The sequence below is a fragment of the Vitis vinifera genome, chromosome 13 (genome assembly GCF_030704535.1).
Source record: "Vitis vinifera cultivar Pinot Noir 40024 chromosome 13, ASM3070453v1".
Taxonomy (NCBI): domain Eukaryota; kingdom Viridiplantae; phylum Streptophyta; class Magnoliopsida; order Vitales; family Vitaceae; genus Vitis; species Vitis vinifera.
Genome location: NC_081817.1, coordinates 16354785 through 16372058, shown reverse-complemented (window position 1 = coordinate 16372058; position 17274 = coordinate 16354785). Strand labels below are relative to the sequence as shown.

The following is a 17274-nucleotide window of genomic DNA, read 5'->3' as shown; positions in this document are numbered from 1 at the left end:
TTTATATTTTCTTTCCTTTGCATTTTCCCTCAAATTTTTTGAGAACAAATATAACCTTAGAGTTTCTACAAGAAAAAGATATAGAAGGTAAAAACCCTAAAATAGAATAGAAATACAAAAGACTACCAAAAGCTCCTCTTAACGAGATGAAAATGCTATTTATATCATCAATGAGCTAGTAATCTTGAGAACAAATCATGAGCTAGGAATCTCGAGAACAAATCATATGGACAGTTGAGTTGAAGCAAATTAGGGAGTATCTTCAAAGATTGAAGTTGGCTAGCGAAATTTAGTGGTCCATCTAGCCAAATGCATTGCTAGAAGTTAGATATAAGGAGCAATTCTACCAAACCGGATTCCTCAATCTACCAAGCTAGATTTTAGCTCTATCTACTTATTACCCTTAGTTAAGATAATATGGTTAAGACTTATTCCAGATTTTGATGGAAATTGGAATTTATCTTAATTCATAACAAAGACTATCTCCTAAAAACATCATTTATCATTACATTTAAAGATTTAGTCATTGTTCTTGAAGCTTGTTCTTCCTTCATTAAGGAAAACTCCATAGACTTTAGCTTGAGTGAATAGCCTATAAGCACACATCTAGCACTTTTTGCATCAAATTTTCATAAGTTTCCAACATCTTTTTGTTAAGTTGTGCAAAGTCTAATTTTTATTTGAAAGGTAATTTAAGTATTCTACACTTATATTAGTTTGATCTCAAGAAGTGCTCTAAATTTTATCTCAAAGTTAAGAGTATGTGTTGTTACCAAATTTTGAGTTCTAAATTCCCATGTGAACTTGATCGCATTTTATTCGAACCTCCTCCATTATGGTTGTTTGCCCCCTATCTCACTTCATAATATTCATTACTAGTATTCAAGTTGCTTATCACACCCTTGCTTGGACTCTTCATGGTTCACAAGTCTCGGATCTCTCAATTAGGCATGTTTAACCCCTTCTACTTCCTTGGTTGATAATGACTTCTGCACTTATCACTTTTTTTTCATCCCTTAAATCTAAAATTAGGCTCAAAATAGTAGTTAGATCCATAATTAGGGTCAAAATAGTAGTTAGATTCATAATTAGGGTCTTAACATCAATTTGAGTTAAGTTGGATGATTTGAGCTTTTTATATTGCATAAATAATATTATATATATATATATATATATATATATATATATGCTATGGAAGCACATATTTTGGCTCCAATCATCTTTCCTTCATAGTTTCCCTCAAATTTTTCAGGAACCAAACATAGTATAAGTAACATAGAATAGTTGAAAAGTAGGAACTGCTAAGTAAACAAAAGTTTAAACTTCCTTAAACTTTGGAAACTTCTTTTTATGTTAAATTCAATTATTAAATTTATTCATTTAATCAAATCCAAAACTATATATTTATCTTGATCTACTTCACTTCCTTGAGTTTTCAATATTGCTCTAAAAACTAATAAGTCCTTTTAGAAGTAGTTTGGATCAAGGGCTTTTGGAATAAAATTACTACCTTAATCTAGCTAGTTGTACCAGTACAATAACATTAATCTTCCAAAACTTCCATTATGCATATATGAAATCTGGCTTCCAAAGTAGAAGTTGAGCTAATATTTTGAACTTGCCAAAGATCAAGTAGATACATCAAAATAAAAAATCTTTAAAAATATTTCAAATAACAGGGGCTTGCTTTGATTTGCTTAACTCTCTTCTCATTCAATCACCAAACATAATTATTAGTTGTTACCTAATCAGATACTTATAGAATTAGAAAAAAGTTAATCAAACAACGAGTGGTAAATATCTTGTAGTTAGTGCCGATTACCGATATTTAGTTGATGGTTTCTTTTTGAAATTTTCTTCTAGCAAATATTCAGTTAGAAAGAACATGAAAGATAGGTTTCATGATTTTAGATTTCAATTAAGACTATACATAATGTAACTAATTAAATGAAGATGATAAAGTCATGTTCACAAACATTCATCAAGAGCTGCCCCATATTAAGTGAAACAAAAAAAGTATTAGACATCAAACAAGAGTTTTGCTAACTCATGAAGTGCTCATTGGTAACCAAATATGTCGAACAATATGCAGGTAGGCAGTAATTTACTGGTGTACAAAATGCAGTAGATACAGGGCACATTGTTGTTGATCTAATATACCCCCCAAACGGGTTACTACAGGATGCAAGTTATCGTCCCCATAATGAATGGAGACAGGTGCAATGCTACCAAAGAGTCATACTGATCGAGGTGATAATCTTGACGGCCTGGAGTTGAATCAGACTGATTTTCCTCTATCGACGCCTTTGAACTAGAAATGGTTTGAATGTCATGAGCAGTCCGATTGCCTCGACCACATTCAGGATTAAGAAAACCATCTGGTCACCTGCATTTGAAGAGCTTAGATGTGAAGATATTTCAAAGGAAGAAATTAGCCATCGGCCTGTTGGTTGCTGGACCTCATTAATTTGTTTGGGGTCATTCAATGTACCTCTATGATTGTTATCTTACTAAGAGGAAGGCATGTTTATGTTTTAAGACCATAAATATGAGAAACACAGCAAGTTTGAGAAAGCCAATGAAGGAGGAAGTACTGTTGAGACATAAATCATGGTTTTTTAGAAAGTTTTTGAGGAATCAGGCTTCATAGTTCCATAAAGTTACCCAGTTTAGCATGGTATTTTTAGTTATCCAGTGTTCCAACTAGCCAGGGGAGGATGTTGATTTGTAGTTCTGAGTTCTGAGTTCTGAGTTCAGAATCATTTGGTCATTTATCATTCTTTGGACATTTCTGTGAAGGTAAATTTCTAACTGCATGTAAGTAAATCTGCAGGCTCACAACCACAATGCATACAACACCAGAATCGGAAATGGATGAAGCATCATCAACTGGAATTCATTTTATGGTTCTTTTTTCAAAGAGTGGATGATCTGAAATTGAAAGGGCACTTCCCCTGAATTCAGAATTATACCTGGGAAGAAAGCAGAATCCTGTCGCTTTTGTGCCCAAGAAAAGCTGCAAATACCAACAACATCATGAATAATCATAGGTCCAAAAATAGATCAATTGCCATGTATGTCATGCAAATGTATTAAGCAAAGTATGAAATGAAGTACCCTTTATGTAACCTATGTAAGTTTGTTCTATCTTGCAGGTCTTAATATGCCTTCTAATCAAATTATTCCATTTTACACTTAAAAGACCTACAAAAAACCCTTGATCTGCTATCTCACTTCAGTCTGATATTAGGAATTCTTATTGTATCAGTATCCTAATATTCCAGCCAGAGTATCTTTTCAGTAGCCATGAAGATTTCGGTGAAAGACGCTTTTAAAACACATTCTCTGGATTTTGTAGTTCACAACCTAGTTCATAAATAAGATCTTTTATATCAAACAGACATTACATTTTAGTTGTCCGATTTTTGTGGACGCCTACTGTGAGTGGTTGTATGTTAAGAGACACTAAATTGGTACTTACAGTGCACCTCCTCCAGCAGGACCAGCTGCTTTGAAAAGAGACATTGCAGTCATAGAAATGCCATTAGCAGTTCCTCTCTGGTGTTGGTCCTGTTGTTACAATATTAGGTTAGATCAATGCACTACATATTTTAGCAAAAAATAGAAATGAAACTGGAGAAACCAAGAGGAGAAAATTACCACAGCACTGTTTTGCAGAAGGAACATGCCAGTTATAATGGACACCTGATCACATTGAGAAGTTTACTAGTAAAAGATAATGAAATAACAGCTGTTGGAAATTTACTATCAGGATCAATTAATGCATTCATCATATTCTTACACGAAAATTAAGATCGTACTAAACCGTGCTATTCATTTTGCATACAAACATGTAATATTACATTTTTTTTTTCTTTTGATTCCACTTCATGGCAGCAGAATGGATTGTCAATAGAAATCTGTTATAGAACCCACATCCCCACTCTTCAAGACCTAGTTACTCAGTCTTAATTTGATGACTTGATGATCAAAATTACTAATTTTAGGCCAAGAAGTAGAAGGTTTAGAGGCAGAAGGATCAAGAATGTGTGTTGAAATCTATCAAGATGCATACTTCTGCTAACAGACAGACTTACAATTAACATCTATAATCCAGTTACTAGCAAGGGAAGAGAACCTTCAAGTTGTAAATTCACTCACAGATAGAACATTCTTTAGCACAGATGCACAATTCAACACCACTGAGAGGGTGGACCCAGAAAGCATGGCTATTAAAGGGTAACTCGCCAACAAAGGTATGGACAAGACCTACAAAAATTTTAAAATAAGTGAATACAGAACATGAAAGTAGTTGGAAAGAAGAGATTGCACTGAATGTCACAAGGTATTGGGAGCATACACCAGCAATGCGGCAGATCATCACAGGCCCAAGAAACCTCTCCACAAGTGGATATAGAGTAACTTGGGAGACAAAAAGGCCAAAACCTAAATATAAGATGCATAGTCAGTAACTCAGTATCCTGATTATTTCGAGAGAAATACATGAAATAAAGCACAATAAACAAACCGTGTATGCATCAATTCAACCACAAAGGATATTGTCACCAGAAAATGTGAAAAACATTTTTGATTATCTCAATTAGGTCCAGTGCCTCAAGGGAATGAACTTGAAGTGCAAAAACACCCACAGGCAGAAGGGTAAGACCTCCAATACCTGGTTCCTAATAAAGTCCTTTCAATTGTGTATTTATATCCTTTGATTCACCAAGGGCAGTATTCTACTTTTAAACTTTTAGCATCACTGTGTAGAAATATTATGAAGGGGGAGAGCAATTTAACAACTGTCATTCCACTTCTTTTTCTTTACTTGTTTTTCTTCTTTCTCTCTTAAATTTAAGCAGCCTAGAAACAGAACCAACTTAATCTTCCTATCATCATAAATAAGCTAAACTCCACTGGAATTTAATTGTAAAGGAGCATAGACATATCTCATAATGGAAAGAAAAAGGACCAAGAAAGAATCTCAGTTCACAAATGTGTTTCCCAAGCCTCAGTGATAGCAAAGCAGAGTGAATTTTTTTCCAGCATGTTTTGATACCAAAAGGTGGATAACTAGATACTAGATACTAGTATACCTGAGATTGCAAGAACAACACCAACATCATCAGTTGAATAGCTCAAACCCCCATGTATTCTAGGACTCACAGCCCATAAGGAGAATATCTGCAGAAAGAAAATTTAGTTGCCAGATATAGTAGATTTGACATCAAAAAGATCAGAAGTGAACTAGGAGTGTCTTTTTTTTATTTTATATTGTGGCGGTCAAAAGTCTGAAGATATGGTTGTAGTAATGTTGGTACCAATGGCAAGAAATTGTTTGTAGCCAAAGGAGTGTAGGTGGTCACAGTGACAATGGTGGTGGCAGAAATTATGGTGGCCATTCTTCCCCATTATGTGGTTCATTCCCATCATGTTGAGCATATTCTTTCTTGAAAACATATTAACCGGAAGTTGTTCAAACATTTTTGTTTCCAGAATGAAGAGACACATGTCCACCATCATGGTTGCTTTTGTCTCTAACAGGCTCTGTTCTATAACATATCCATAGCAATAAAGAAAATTATCTTATCTTTTTCACATTTTCTAATGAACCAAAAGGGTCAGTCACAAAAAGCAAACAACTGTGAATGTTTTATTTATTCATTAATGCTTATATGCTCATCCAGATAACATATAGAATGGACTAATGGGTCCAAACTAGAGATTATTTCTGACACCAATTATCAACCAAGATATGTTAATGGAGAAGATTTCGGCTCAACAAGTGTAAGATTAAAACATATTCCAGAAACTGAGAATTAGGTTTGAGGCATACCTCTATATAAGCAATATCATGTAGTGAAAAAACACAGTAGATAATGATAGAAGACATCAAAGGCCAATTCATAAAGAGGCTTTCATTAGAAGTTGGTTCACTTCCTTCAATTTCTTGTTCTTTTTCTTTTGCATTAGACCCACCATTGGCCCCTTCCAAAGCATCATATGAGTCTTCTCTTGATTTTTTGTTTTCATTGTGTGTGTGCAATGTTTCCTGCATTAATCTTGAGATGTTAGACATGGAATCGCAGTAATAAGAAGCCATGGTATCATAGAAACATCTCACTGATGAGCGGTTACATATATGAACACTATAATAAGCAAAAGTTTTGAGCTTTCTGTTCTCAGTCGGTCAGCTTCCGAGCCCAAGAGGATAAAATAAGTTTTCCTTGAACAGATTGAAGAAAAGGAGAAGGCTTTAAATGCTACTTTTCAAAAACTGCTGAGGATAACTTAACACATCAAGGAATTCAAAGTGGTTGTGCTTACAAAATTTTATGAGAAGGAGAGTGTCAACTGCTAAGTAATATAATTTTTAGTCACATACCATAGATAATAAAAACCATGAAGACACATTGAAATAAAATCGGAGAAATGACACCTAGAACCGTTTGTTATTTGGATGTATATCAATCAGAGCATGAGCTTAAAAGAGAAGTGATGAATTCCTGGTTGAATTAGTATCACAGCCTCATATTTATCTCCTGCCCTTCCGATGAAGACAACACTTAGAATCTCAGTCAGTGTCCACAAGACAGTCTTTATGCCAAAAGTTTCTAAAAGAAATTCTAGATCATTTCAATGATGCATTCCAACAATGCTCTAGTTCCATTACAAAAATTCACATCAATCTTGACCGGTGAGAAAGAGACTACTTAATAATCAAGCTCTGTTTGTGGCATAAAAAAAGGCAAAAACAAATGGTTGAAATTAAGCAATGATGACTCAACCTGAATAAAGAATAAGTATCTTTCTTATGGAAAATAAGATGCATCTGAAAGGCTAAACAGAAATGACCAAGGAACCAAACATCTGCTTCAGAAACGTACCGGAAGCCAACAACAAGCAACGGTTATAATCATTGCATAAACTGATATAAACAGGCAGGGCAAGAAGTATGGAAATCTGCATCACAGATAAATGTTTTGGATCATCATAATACTCCAAATTCCAAAAAAATAATAGAAAATTGATGAAATGAGATGCAAAATGGCATCACTATAATGAGGCAAGCTTACCTTCCAAATAGAGAATCTTCAGAGAATATATCCGGATACTTTTCTGCAGGCTGAATTATGAAATCATTCAGAGATATAAACCAATCGCATACATGGTGACATAAAAGAAGTGTGCAAAATGTAAAAAGTACTTGAGAAACAAAAAATAAAAACTTCAAAAAACGCGTGGAGACTTCAATAATCCGATTCATACTCTTCTGAAATGTATAATTCATCTCATTTCACTAATAGTTCATTCTGTAAATACTAATTTTGAAAATGTTGAGACTTTCACTTTTGGTTGCTGTTGGTTACTATTTCTAACTGCTACTAATTTTCAACATTGTTGAATTGCAATTTCTGCAGGAATCATTTTCTTTCTGCATAAGAGGAAAGGAAAAACAAGTACCTGGGCAAGGAAACCTCCCAAAGCTGGTCCAATGATCAATCCTATGCCCCTTGCTGTACTAACCTAAAATAAAATTAATACTCCCCATTATGAACCAATGGTGGGGCACAACACAATTAAAAAACTGTTGATAAAAAAAAAAGAAAAAAGACTAACTCACTGTTGACAGTCCTAGAGCTTGGTATTCGTCACGGAAAATTTCAGCTGCATATGCCTGATCATGGAAGAAATTTGAAAATGTACATTGGGGGATACGCAGTGAACTAAACCATTAAACCCACTATCTCAAATGCATTAGAACAACTAAACATTCATTCAAAAAATCATATGCAGGATGACACAAATACCTTAATTGGCCCAAGTACACCATTCAGACTTCCAAGAAGAAACCTTGTAGAGAGGGCCATCCAGAAGTTTACACTAAGACCGAAAAGAGTGTTGAAAATAACCCTGAAACCAAATAAACAAGATTGTTGTGAGAAAACTAGGTAGAAAAAATCTTTTGAACGAACAGCAATACTTGATTGCAGAAAAATTCAAGCTGAGATTCATAGGTAATTCTGGGTACTAACACTGTGATAGTGCCTATCATTATAACAGGTTTTCGGCCATATCGATCAGCCACCATTCCCCAGGCAACAGATGTCAATGCTCTTCCAAGCATAAATGCAGACCCTTCATGATATTATGGGATTATTAGGACCACGTTATTTGGAACTAAAATGAGATTATCCATGGATATACACTTCCAACATAGAAGCTATGAAAATATAACAGGCTCACCCACATAACCAGCATAGTAACCAATGTCTTCCTCTCTTTTTGCTATATGGAAGTCCCTAATCTGCAGACAGAGAATTAAAAACAAAACAAGGAAGTCTTATTTAGAAATAGACAGTACAGATTTATTGGTATATTTTATCAGGAAAAAAGAAGGTACTGAAATCCAAATGGCTATAGAAGTTGGATGTTGAATTGAGGATTTATTTAATGTAAAGAAAGGAGGAAAAAGATAGAGGAGCTGTTAGCATGCATGATCCAAAATCTCAACATTATCAGTATCTTGAATTCTAACTAATGCGAAGATGAAAATCGACATGAGGTTTCACATTATTACATTACTGAAAAAATCTCGACGTTAATATGAATCCCACAAATCAACCTACTAATGCAAAATATTTAGTTGATATATCGACCCTGTTTACAGCATCTAGTCACTATCATGTGCAAACGGTACCTTTTACCCCCCTGACTTTGTATTTTGATATGCCGCTTTCTTTAGTGTTCAGACAGCCTGGTCCTTCTTCTTTTTTTGTGGACCTCTTGAAACAAAGCAAAGATGTAGATTTCTTGAAATAGGCCACTGGACTCATGTCACTGTTAGCTTTCTTGGCTGGTTTAAAGTGTAATTAAACACCTTCAGACTAATGTGAGCAAATAAAATGATGAATTAAACTATCATCTTCCTAATTTATGCTGAGAACAAGCTGGAAGATAACAATTATGGATTCCAAAATAAACTCACCATGAAATAAAGGAATGGAAAGAGAGATGATATCGGCAATGCTGAAAAGGCAAAAACAGAAAGAGATCTTAGAGAATGAATGTATGGCTTAAGTGGTGGACTATGGGTACTCTTGAATGTATAATAACAAGTAAAAATAACCCCAAATTAAAGACTAGCATGATCTTGAAATGGTTAAAGATTTTGGACATAAATATGATGATAGTACCCATAACTTCATGAGCTCTTAACCACATGACCCAGAGAAAAAAGGTACAAATTGATAATTGGGCTTGATCTGGCTCCAATCAGGAGCATTCTCCAATGAAATGCCATACTCTCTCTGCTCTCTGAGGCAGAGGAAACTTTGTCCACTTATCTTTGCATCTGGCCACCAATGATAAGTCAGTATCTCTGAATTGAATGAGTTTCTCCATGAAGAGAGGAAAAGGAGGCTAACTCCATAGACTGAATCAACAATTTGCTTGCCAACTATGTCCTTAGGCAGCATTAGTTGACCATTATTTATCAACAAATGGCCAGAAAGAAGAATTTTCAATCTCATTAATGGCCTGGTAATCATAATAAAAACACTTCAGACTAAATGTGCCTCCCACGCTAACAGATTGGCAGCCTCACACATTTTCTCTCCAAGCTGCAAATGACTCTGTGATTCTGGTGTTAGGAAGTGTCCCAAATTCCTAATTAGTATAAATTCCTTTTTGTAAAGAATATTATATAGAATATTTTTAGGTTGATATATTATTGTAATATTAGACTTCCTTATAAAATAAGAAAGGTTGTTGGAAATATCTCTATAAATATTCTAGGTCAGGAGGGGAAAAAAGTTATGAGATGGAGATGGGCCTATAGAGACTATACGAGATGGATAGAGATGTGAGGAAGAACGGGAGGTACCTGGTGGAGTGAGAGGACTCGTAGTAAGGTATGGATACAAGGAGTGGGGAAACATGGGATGTTTCGAGAACCCAATAGTTGTATCTAGTTCTATCCTCTGTAATATTCTTTATTGTATAGTGGAATTATTCTCTCTCATCCGTGGACGTAAGCATGGTTGGCCGAACCACGTTAAAACCTCGTGTACTGTGTGTGTAATTGTTTTATCTTTGTGTTCTTAAACTAACATTATTGACATCAAAGCTTTCGTTGACACAACAATTGGTATCAGAGCTTGGGTTGAAGATTTCTGGAAGAGTAAAAGATCACAAAGTACACAAGATGAAAACAAAAGGAATTTTCACTGAAGGTGGAGTCGATTGCTCTTTCGTGGTGATATGATACAAAAAGGTTTGTGTCATGGAGAGATTGAAGATTAACTTCATGTAATTTGGTCCAAGGTGGAGATTGTTAGGAAGTGTCCCAAATTCCTAATTAGTATAGATTCCTTTTTGTAAAGAATATTATATAGAATATTTTTAGGTTGATATATTATTGTAATATTAGACTTCCTTATAAAATAAGGAAGGTTGTTGGAAATATCTCTATAAATATTCTAGGTCATGAGGGGAAAAAAGTTATGAAATGGAGATGGATCTATAGAGACTATACGAGGTGGATAAAGATGTGAGGAAGAACGGGAGGTACCTGGTGGAGCGAGAGGGCTCGTAGTGGGGAAACATGGGATGTTTCGGGAACCCAATAGTTGTATTTGGTTCTATCCTTTGTAATATTCTTTATTGTATAGTGGAATTATTCTCTCTCATCCGTGGACGTAGGCATGGTTGGCCGAACCACGTTAAAACCTCGTGTACCGTATGTGTGATTGTTTTATCTTTGTGTTCTTGAACTAACATTGTTGGCATCAAAGCTTTCGCTGGCACAACAACTAGTATCAGAGCCTAGGGTTAGGTTTGAGTGGGAGCAATGGCAGAGGAAGCAGGAAATGCGTCTGGAATAGAAAAGTTTGATGGCACAGACTTTGCGTATTGGAGGATGCAGATTGAAGATTATCTCTATGGGAGGAAATTGCATCTGCCTCTTTTGGGGACAAAACTTGAGAGTATGAAGGCTGAGGAATGGGCGCTTCTTGACAGACATGTTCTAGGAGTTATTAGGTTAACTCTGTCTAGGTCTGTTGCACACAATGTTGTAAAGGAGAAGACCACAGCAGATCTGATGAAGGCTTTGTCCGGTATGTATGAAAAGCCGTCCGCAAACAATAAGGTGCATCTGATGAAGAAATTGTTCAATTTGAAGATGGTAGAGAATGCATCAGTAGAACAACATCTGAATGAATTTAATACAATCACAAATCAATTGTCGTCTGTAGAAATTGATTTTGATGATGAGATTCGTGCTCTGATCGTCTTGGCTTCTTTGCCAAACAGTTGGGAGGCAATGAGGATGACAGTAAGCAATTCTACGGGAAAGGAAAAGCTCAAGTACAATGATATACGAGATTTAATTCTGGCTGAGGAAATTCGCCGAAGAGATGCAAGTGAAACCTCAGGATCTGGTTCTGCCCTAAACCTTGAGACAAGAGGCAGAGGTAATAACAGAAATTCAAATCAGGGTAGATCAAATTCCAGAAATTCTAATCGGAACAGAAGCAAATCTAGATCAGGCCAACAAGTACAATGCTAGAATTGTGGGAAAACAGGTCACTTTAAAAGGCAATGCAAAAGCCCTAAGAAGAAGAATGAAGATGATTATGCTAATACTGTAACAGAAGAGGTACATGATGCATTACTTCTTGCAATAGACAATCCACTTGATGATTGGGTTTTGGATTCAGGAGCTTCGTTTCATACCACTCCACACCGAGAAATCATACAGAATTATGTTGCAGGTGATTTTGGTAAGGTGTATTTGGCTGATGGTTCAGCCTTGGATGTTGTGGGTTTGGGAGATGTCCGGATATCGTTGCCCAATGGGTCTGTTTGGTTACTGGAGAAGGTTCGACATATTCCTGACCTGAGGAGGAATCTGATTTCTGTTGGACAACTTGATGATGAAGGACATGCAATACTATTTGTTGGTGGTACTTGGAAGGTTACAAAGGAAGCTAGGGTATTGGCTCGTGGAAAGAAGTCTGGCACTCTGTGTATGACCTCATGTCCAAGAGACACAATTGCAGTTGCTGATGCAAGTACTGATACAAGCCTATGACACCGCAAACTTGGTCACATGAGTGAGAAAGGGATGAAGATGTTGCTGTCAAAAGGAAAACTACCAGAATTGAAGTCCATTAATTTTGACATGTGTGAAAGTTGCATCTTAGGAAAGCAAAAAAAGGTGAGCTTATTGAAAACTAGCAGGACACCGAAGGCTGAAAAATTGGAACTAGTACATACTGATTTGTGGGGGCCTTCTCCAGTTGCATCCCTAGGAGGTTCAAGGTACTACATCACTTTTATTGATGACTCAAGTAGAAAGGTATGGGTTTATTTTCTGAAAAATAAATATGATGTATTTGAAACTTTTAAGAAATGGAAGGCCATGGTTGAGATAGAAACAGGTTTGAAAGTAAAATGTTTGAGGTCAGATAATGGAGGAGAGTACATAGATGGAGGGTTCAGTGAGTATTGTGCTGCACAGGGAATTAGGATGGAGAAGACCATTCCTAGGACACCACAGCAGAATGGTGTGGCTGAGCGCATGAACAGAACTCTCAATGAACATGCTAGAAGTATGAGGATGCATGCTGGACTACCAAAAACTTTTTGGGCTGATGTTGTTAGCACTGCAGCTTACCTGATAAACCGAGGACCATCAGTTCCCATGGAGTTCAGACTTCCTGAGGAGGTTTGGAGCGGTAAAGAGGTGAAGTTTTCACATTTAAAAGTTTTTGGTTGTATTTCTTATGTTCATATTGATTCTGATGCTCGTAGTAAACTTGATGCAAAGTCAAAAATATGTTTTTTCATTGGCTATGGTGATGAGAAATTTGGCTATAGGTTTTGGGATGAACAAAACAGGAAAATCATCAGAAGTAGAAATGTGATATTTAATGAACAGGTTATGTACAAAGACAGGTCATCTGCAGTGTCAGATGTTACAGAGATAGATCAAAAGAAATCTAAGTTTGTCAACTTAGATGGATTGACTGAAAGTACTGTCCAAAAAGGGGGTGAAGAAGATAAGGAGAATGTAAATTCACAGGTAGATCGAGTACACCTGTAGTTGAAGTTCGCAGATCTTCTAGGAACATTAGACCTCCGCAGCGTTATTCACCTGTTTTAAATTATCTCCTGTTGACTGATGGTGGTGAGCCAGAGTGTTATGATGAAGCCTTGCAAGATGAGAATTCAAGCAAGTGGGAGTTAGCCATGAAGGATGAAATGGATTCCCTGTTGGGGAATCAGACATGGGAACTGATTGAATTGCCAGTAGGAAAGAAGGCTTTGCACAACAAGTGGGGATACAGAATAAATAATGAGCATGATGGTAGCAAACGTTATAAGGCCATATTAGTTGTTAAAGGGTTCCAACAGAAGGAGGGCATTGACTACACAGAGATATTTTCTCCAGTTGTGAAGATGTCAACAATTAGACTTGTACTTGGAATGGTGGCTGCAAAAAACTTACATCTTGAGCAGTTAGATGTGAAGACAGCATTCCTTCATGGTGACTTGGAGGAAGACCTTTACATGATTTAGCCAGAAGGGTTCATTGTTCAGGGACAAGAGAATCTAGTCTGCAAACTGAGAAAGAGCTTGTATGGCCTTAAACAAGCTCCTAGACAGTGGTACAAGAAGTTTGACAATTTTATGCATAGAATTGGGTTCAAGAGATGTGAAGTTGATCATTGTTGCTATGTTAAGTCCTTTGACAACTCTTACATCATATTACTGTTGTATGTGGATGATATGCTTATTGTAGGGTCTGACATTGAGAAGATTAATAATCTGAAGAAGCAATTGTCCAAACAGTTTGCAATGAAGGATTTGGGAGCTGCAAAGCAAATCCTTGGTATGAGAATCATTAGAAACAAGGCTAATGGTACATTGAAGCTTTCACAGTCAGAGTATGTGAAGAAAGTTCTCAGCAGGTTCAACATGAATGAAGCTAAACCAGTGAGCACACCCTTGGGTAGTCATTTCAAACTAAGCAAAGAACAGTCACCAAGACAGAAAAAGAAAGAGACCATATGAGCAAGGTGCCCTATGCCTCAGCTATTGGCAGCTTGATGTATGCTATGGTGTGTACAAGGCCAGACATTGCACATGTAGTGGGAGTTGTGAGCAGATTCATGAGTAGGCCTAGAAAGCAGCATTGGGAGGCAGTCAAGTGGATTTTAAGATATCTGAAGGGTTCATTAGATACATGTCTTTGCTTCACAGGTGCAAGTTTGAAATTGCAGGGTTATGTAGATGCTGATTTTGCTGGTGATATTGATAGTAGAAAGAGTACTACTAGGTTTGTTTTTACTCTAGGTGGTACAGCTATATCATGGACTTCAAATCTACAGAAGATTGTTACTTTGTCTACTACAGAAGCTGAGTATGTTGCAGCAACTGAAGCTGGAAAGGAGATGATTTGGCTACATGGTTTCTTAGATGAATTAGGTAAGAAGCAGGAGATGGGCATTCTACACAGTGACAGTCAGAGTGCAATTTTTCTTGCCAAAAATTCGGCTTTTCATTCAAAGTCGAAACATATACAAACAAAATACCACTTTATCCGTTATCTTGTTGAGGATAAACTGGTAATACTTGAGAAGATTTGTGGATCTAAGAACCCTGCAGACATGTTGACTAAGGGTGTCACTATTGAGAAGTTGAAGCTGTGCGCAGCTTCAATTGGTCTTATAGCTTGAGGACAGGAGGATGAGTTGTAAGGATGAGGGATTGTTTCTTGGAGGATAACGGTTTGATGTTGGTGATTGGACTAGTCTCCAAGTGGGAGATTTGTTGGGCTTTGTGGAGCCTAGTTTTGTTTGATCTGGTTTGACGACCCGACCCGAATAATATTGCATGGCTTTTTAATGGGAGATTTATTGAGGCCTGTTGGGCCCGTTTAGCCCATTGTGGAACCACCTTTTGTAATTAGGGTTTTTTAGTATGGTGGGGTTGCCGTGCTATATATATATAGAGAATATTGTAGCCGCTAGGTTGTACTCTATATTCTTCCTTGATAATAGTGATATCCCTGCAATTCCGTGGACGTAGGCAAATTGCCGAACCACGTAAATACTGTCTTGTGTGTGTGATTGTTTTTTCTTTGGCGTGTGTTTTCTCTATTTTTTTGTTTCTCACGGGTTGGGAATTCGGTTTAATTCCCTACATCTGGTACTAAGCCCAATCCAGTAAATTGGACCTACGAATCATCCTTAAGCAGAGCCACTCAACCACTGGAAACTGTACTCAGTTGTAACCAAAATGAAAAAGGAAAAAGAACATTCCATAAAATATGTTATGTCAAAGAACTTTTTTATTTTCCTCCCTCTTTTGATTGCTTTTGTTCCACCTTCTAAGAGCATACCCAGAGGTAGTTTCTCTTCCAATCAACGATTAGAAAATCAACTCAGTTGTACCTGCCCATGATTCTGCTTTCCTCCTTTCTGCACCAGGTACATGAAATACAGCTTAAAAACAAAAATATGACCAAATATTTTAAATATCTTTTCCGGAAAATATTAAGAAGACATCAAATTCAGCTTCACGCTTCACAGAAAGCTCTTTCTTGATTGACAAAATGTACCCATTTTCACTTAACCTTACACTCCTTCACCCATCTCTACTTTTCAACTTCCAACACCAAGCCACCAAATAGCTGCGGAAAAAGGCATAGTATAATGCAAAGACGATTGAGATCAAAGAAAACGATACTACTTACCAGTACATAGCACCACACTCCATATAGAAACAAGCTCCCTAATGGGTAAACCGCGTCTGGTCTCTTTAAGCTGTTCCACTCTACACCCTGAGCAATTCTGATAGTAAACCTTCTTCAACAGCGGCACCTGCTGCTCTTCCGCCATTTGCTCCCGGACCGCCCAAAACAATGCTGCAGTTGCACCAGCGCCGTTTGGAGCCCGGGGAAACAAGATGCAGACAGACAAGGAAGCAAATAATGTAAGAGGGTGGTGCAGACTTGGTGTTTGCAAAAGGCTGTGGATCTGGTGGAGCTTAAAAGGACAGTCTTGGCTGTTCACTTGTAACATAAGCAGTTACGTCACTCCGCCCACCCCACCCCACCCCATTATTCAAAACCCAAACAAAAACACAGAAAAATTGGAAACGTATTCGAAACAGAACCGGAGAAGACAAAAGTGATAAGGAAAAGTTGTGATTGAACAGATGGAGGATGTGGCGAGGATCAATGCATTTAAGGGCACGAGTCCGTAGCCATTAATTGAAAATTGAAATGGGTCTTTGTCACAAGGGGTCCGCCGATGTACCAAAGCCACACTATAAGTATAAACGGTCCAAATATTTTATTTGATCGTATAACCCAAGCCTACGAAAGGAAACAAGGAGATAAGAAGAGATAGAAATGAACAGGTTGAGATGAGAAAGCGAGCATCACATCATACCAGCAAGTTTATAAAGTAAATAATAAAGAGACGTCTCAGTATTTGATTTTTGGTTTTATGGCATTTACCACAGGCGCTTCCACTCATTCTTAATTCTTTATGGCTAACAAGTTGACGAGATCATTGAAGTTTAAAGGTTAAAGCTGGTTAAAAAACAATCTTTGGTTTGTTAATGATAGAATTTGAAGGCTGAGTTTAGTTGGTACCGTATGTGCTCTTGTTTGGATGGTAGGGTGTTGTGTGGGGTGACGTGGAATATAAGAGAATATACTATTCAAATATAGTAGGAACAATTATTTTTTACATAACATTTATTGGAAAGGAAAAATAATCTTAATATAGATATTATGAAAAAGACTAAAAAAAAAAAAAACCAAAAACACAAAATAATTAAAGGCAAAAAAAATTGCTTAGAGATTTTGGCTCTAGTTGGAAAGTGAAAATTGTTTTCTGTTTAAAAAATAAGTTCTCAAAATTGTGGTACGTATTAATAAAAATTTGTTTGAAAATCTCAAATATTCTTAACATATTTTTTTTATAATTTTAAAGATAAATGCTATATATAATATTTGTATAATTATTTTATAATTAAAAATATTCTTTAAAAATAATCCATTTTTTGTTTTTAAGAATTTTTTTTTTTTTGTTTTCTAGGTATTATGCGTGTTTTATTTTTCCTAAAAAAGAAAAAGTTGTTTTCAAAAACCATCATCAAACAAGAACTTAAGATCTTTGTCTCCCTTTTTCTTATGGAGAAAGTGTATTAGGTTACAATTTTTTTTTCCTCACAAAATATTTTGTTGAAATA

At 36.4% G+C, this 17274-nt stretch overlaps 1 protein-coding gene across 1 annotated transcript; it reads right to left on the bottom strand.

Moving 5' to 3' along the window:
• Positions 1-1977: 1977 nt before the first annotated feature.
• Positions 1978-16251, bottom strand: LOC100252264 (protein ZINC INDUCED FACILITATOR-LIKE 1). Its single transcript, XM_002277562.5, has 17 exons — positions 15767-16251; positions 8990-9030; positions 8248-8308; positions 8037-8139; positions 7812-7914; positions 7625-7678; positions 7465-7527; positions 7077-7126; positions 6888-6963; positions 5837-6052; positions 5097-5184; positions 4361-4446; positions 4162-4269; positions 3661-3705; positions 3482-3570; positions 2973-3016; positions 1978-2386 (listed from the first exon to the last, which is right to left on the bottom strand). The coding sequence occupies exons 1-17, from the start codon at positions 16092-16094 to the stop codon at positions 2295-2297; spliced, it is 1647 nt and encodes a 548-aa protein (XP_002277598.2). The 5' UTR covers positions 16095-16251; the 3' UTR covers positions 1978-2294.
• Between the last annotated feature and the right edge of the window lie 1023 nt (positions 16252-17274).

What these genes read in the sequence shown, in the direction of transcription:
- LOC100252264 (XM_002277562.5), bottom strand. Translation starts at nt 16,094, where the DNA reads ATGTTACAAGTGAACAGCCAAGACTGTCCTTTTAAGCTCCACCAGATC. An exon ending in TTACTATGCTGGTTATGTGG is followed by an intron (nt 8,140 to 8,247) that starts GTGAGCCTGTTA and finishes AATATCATGAAG; the next exon opens with GGTCTGCATTTATGCTTGGA. An exon ending in TGATCTGCCGCATTGCTGGT is followed by an intron (nt 4,270 to 4,360) that starts GTATGCTCCCAA and finishes AAATTTTTGTAG; the next exon opens with GTCTTGTCCATACCTTTGTT.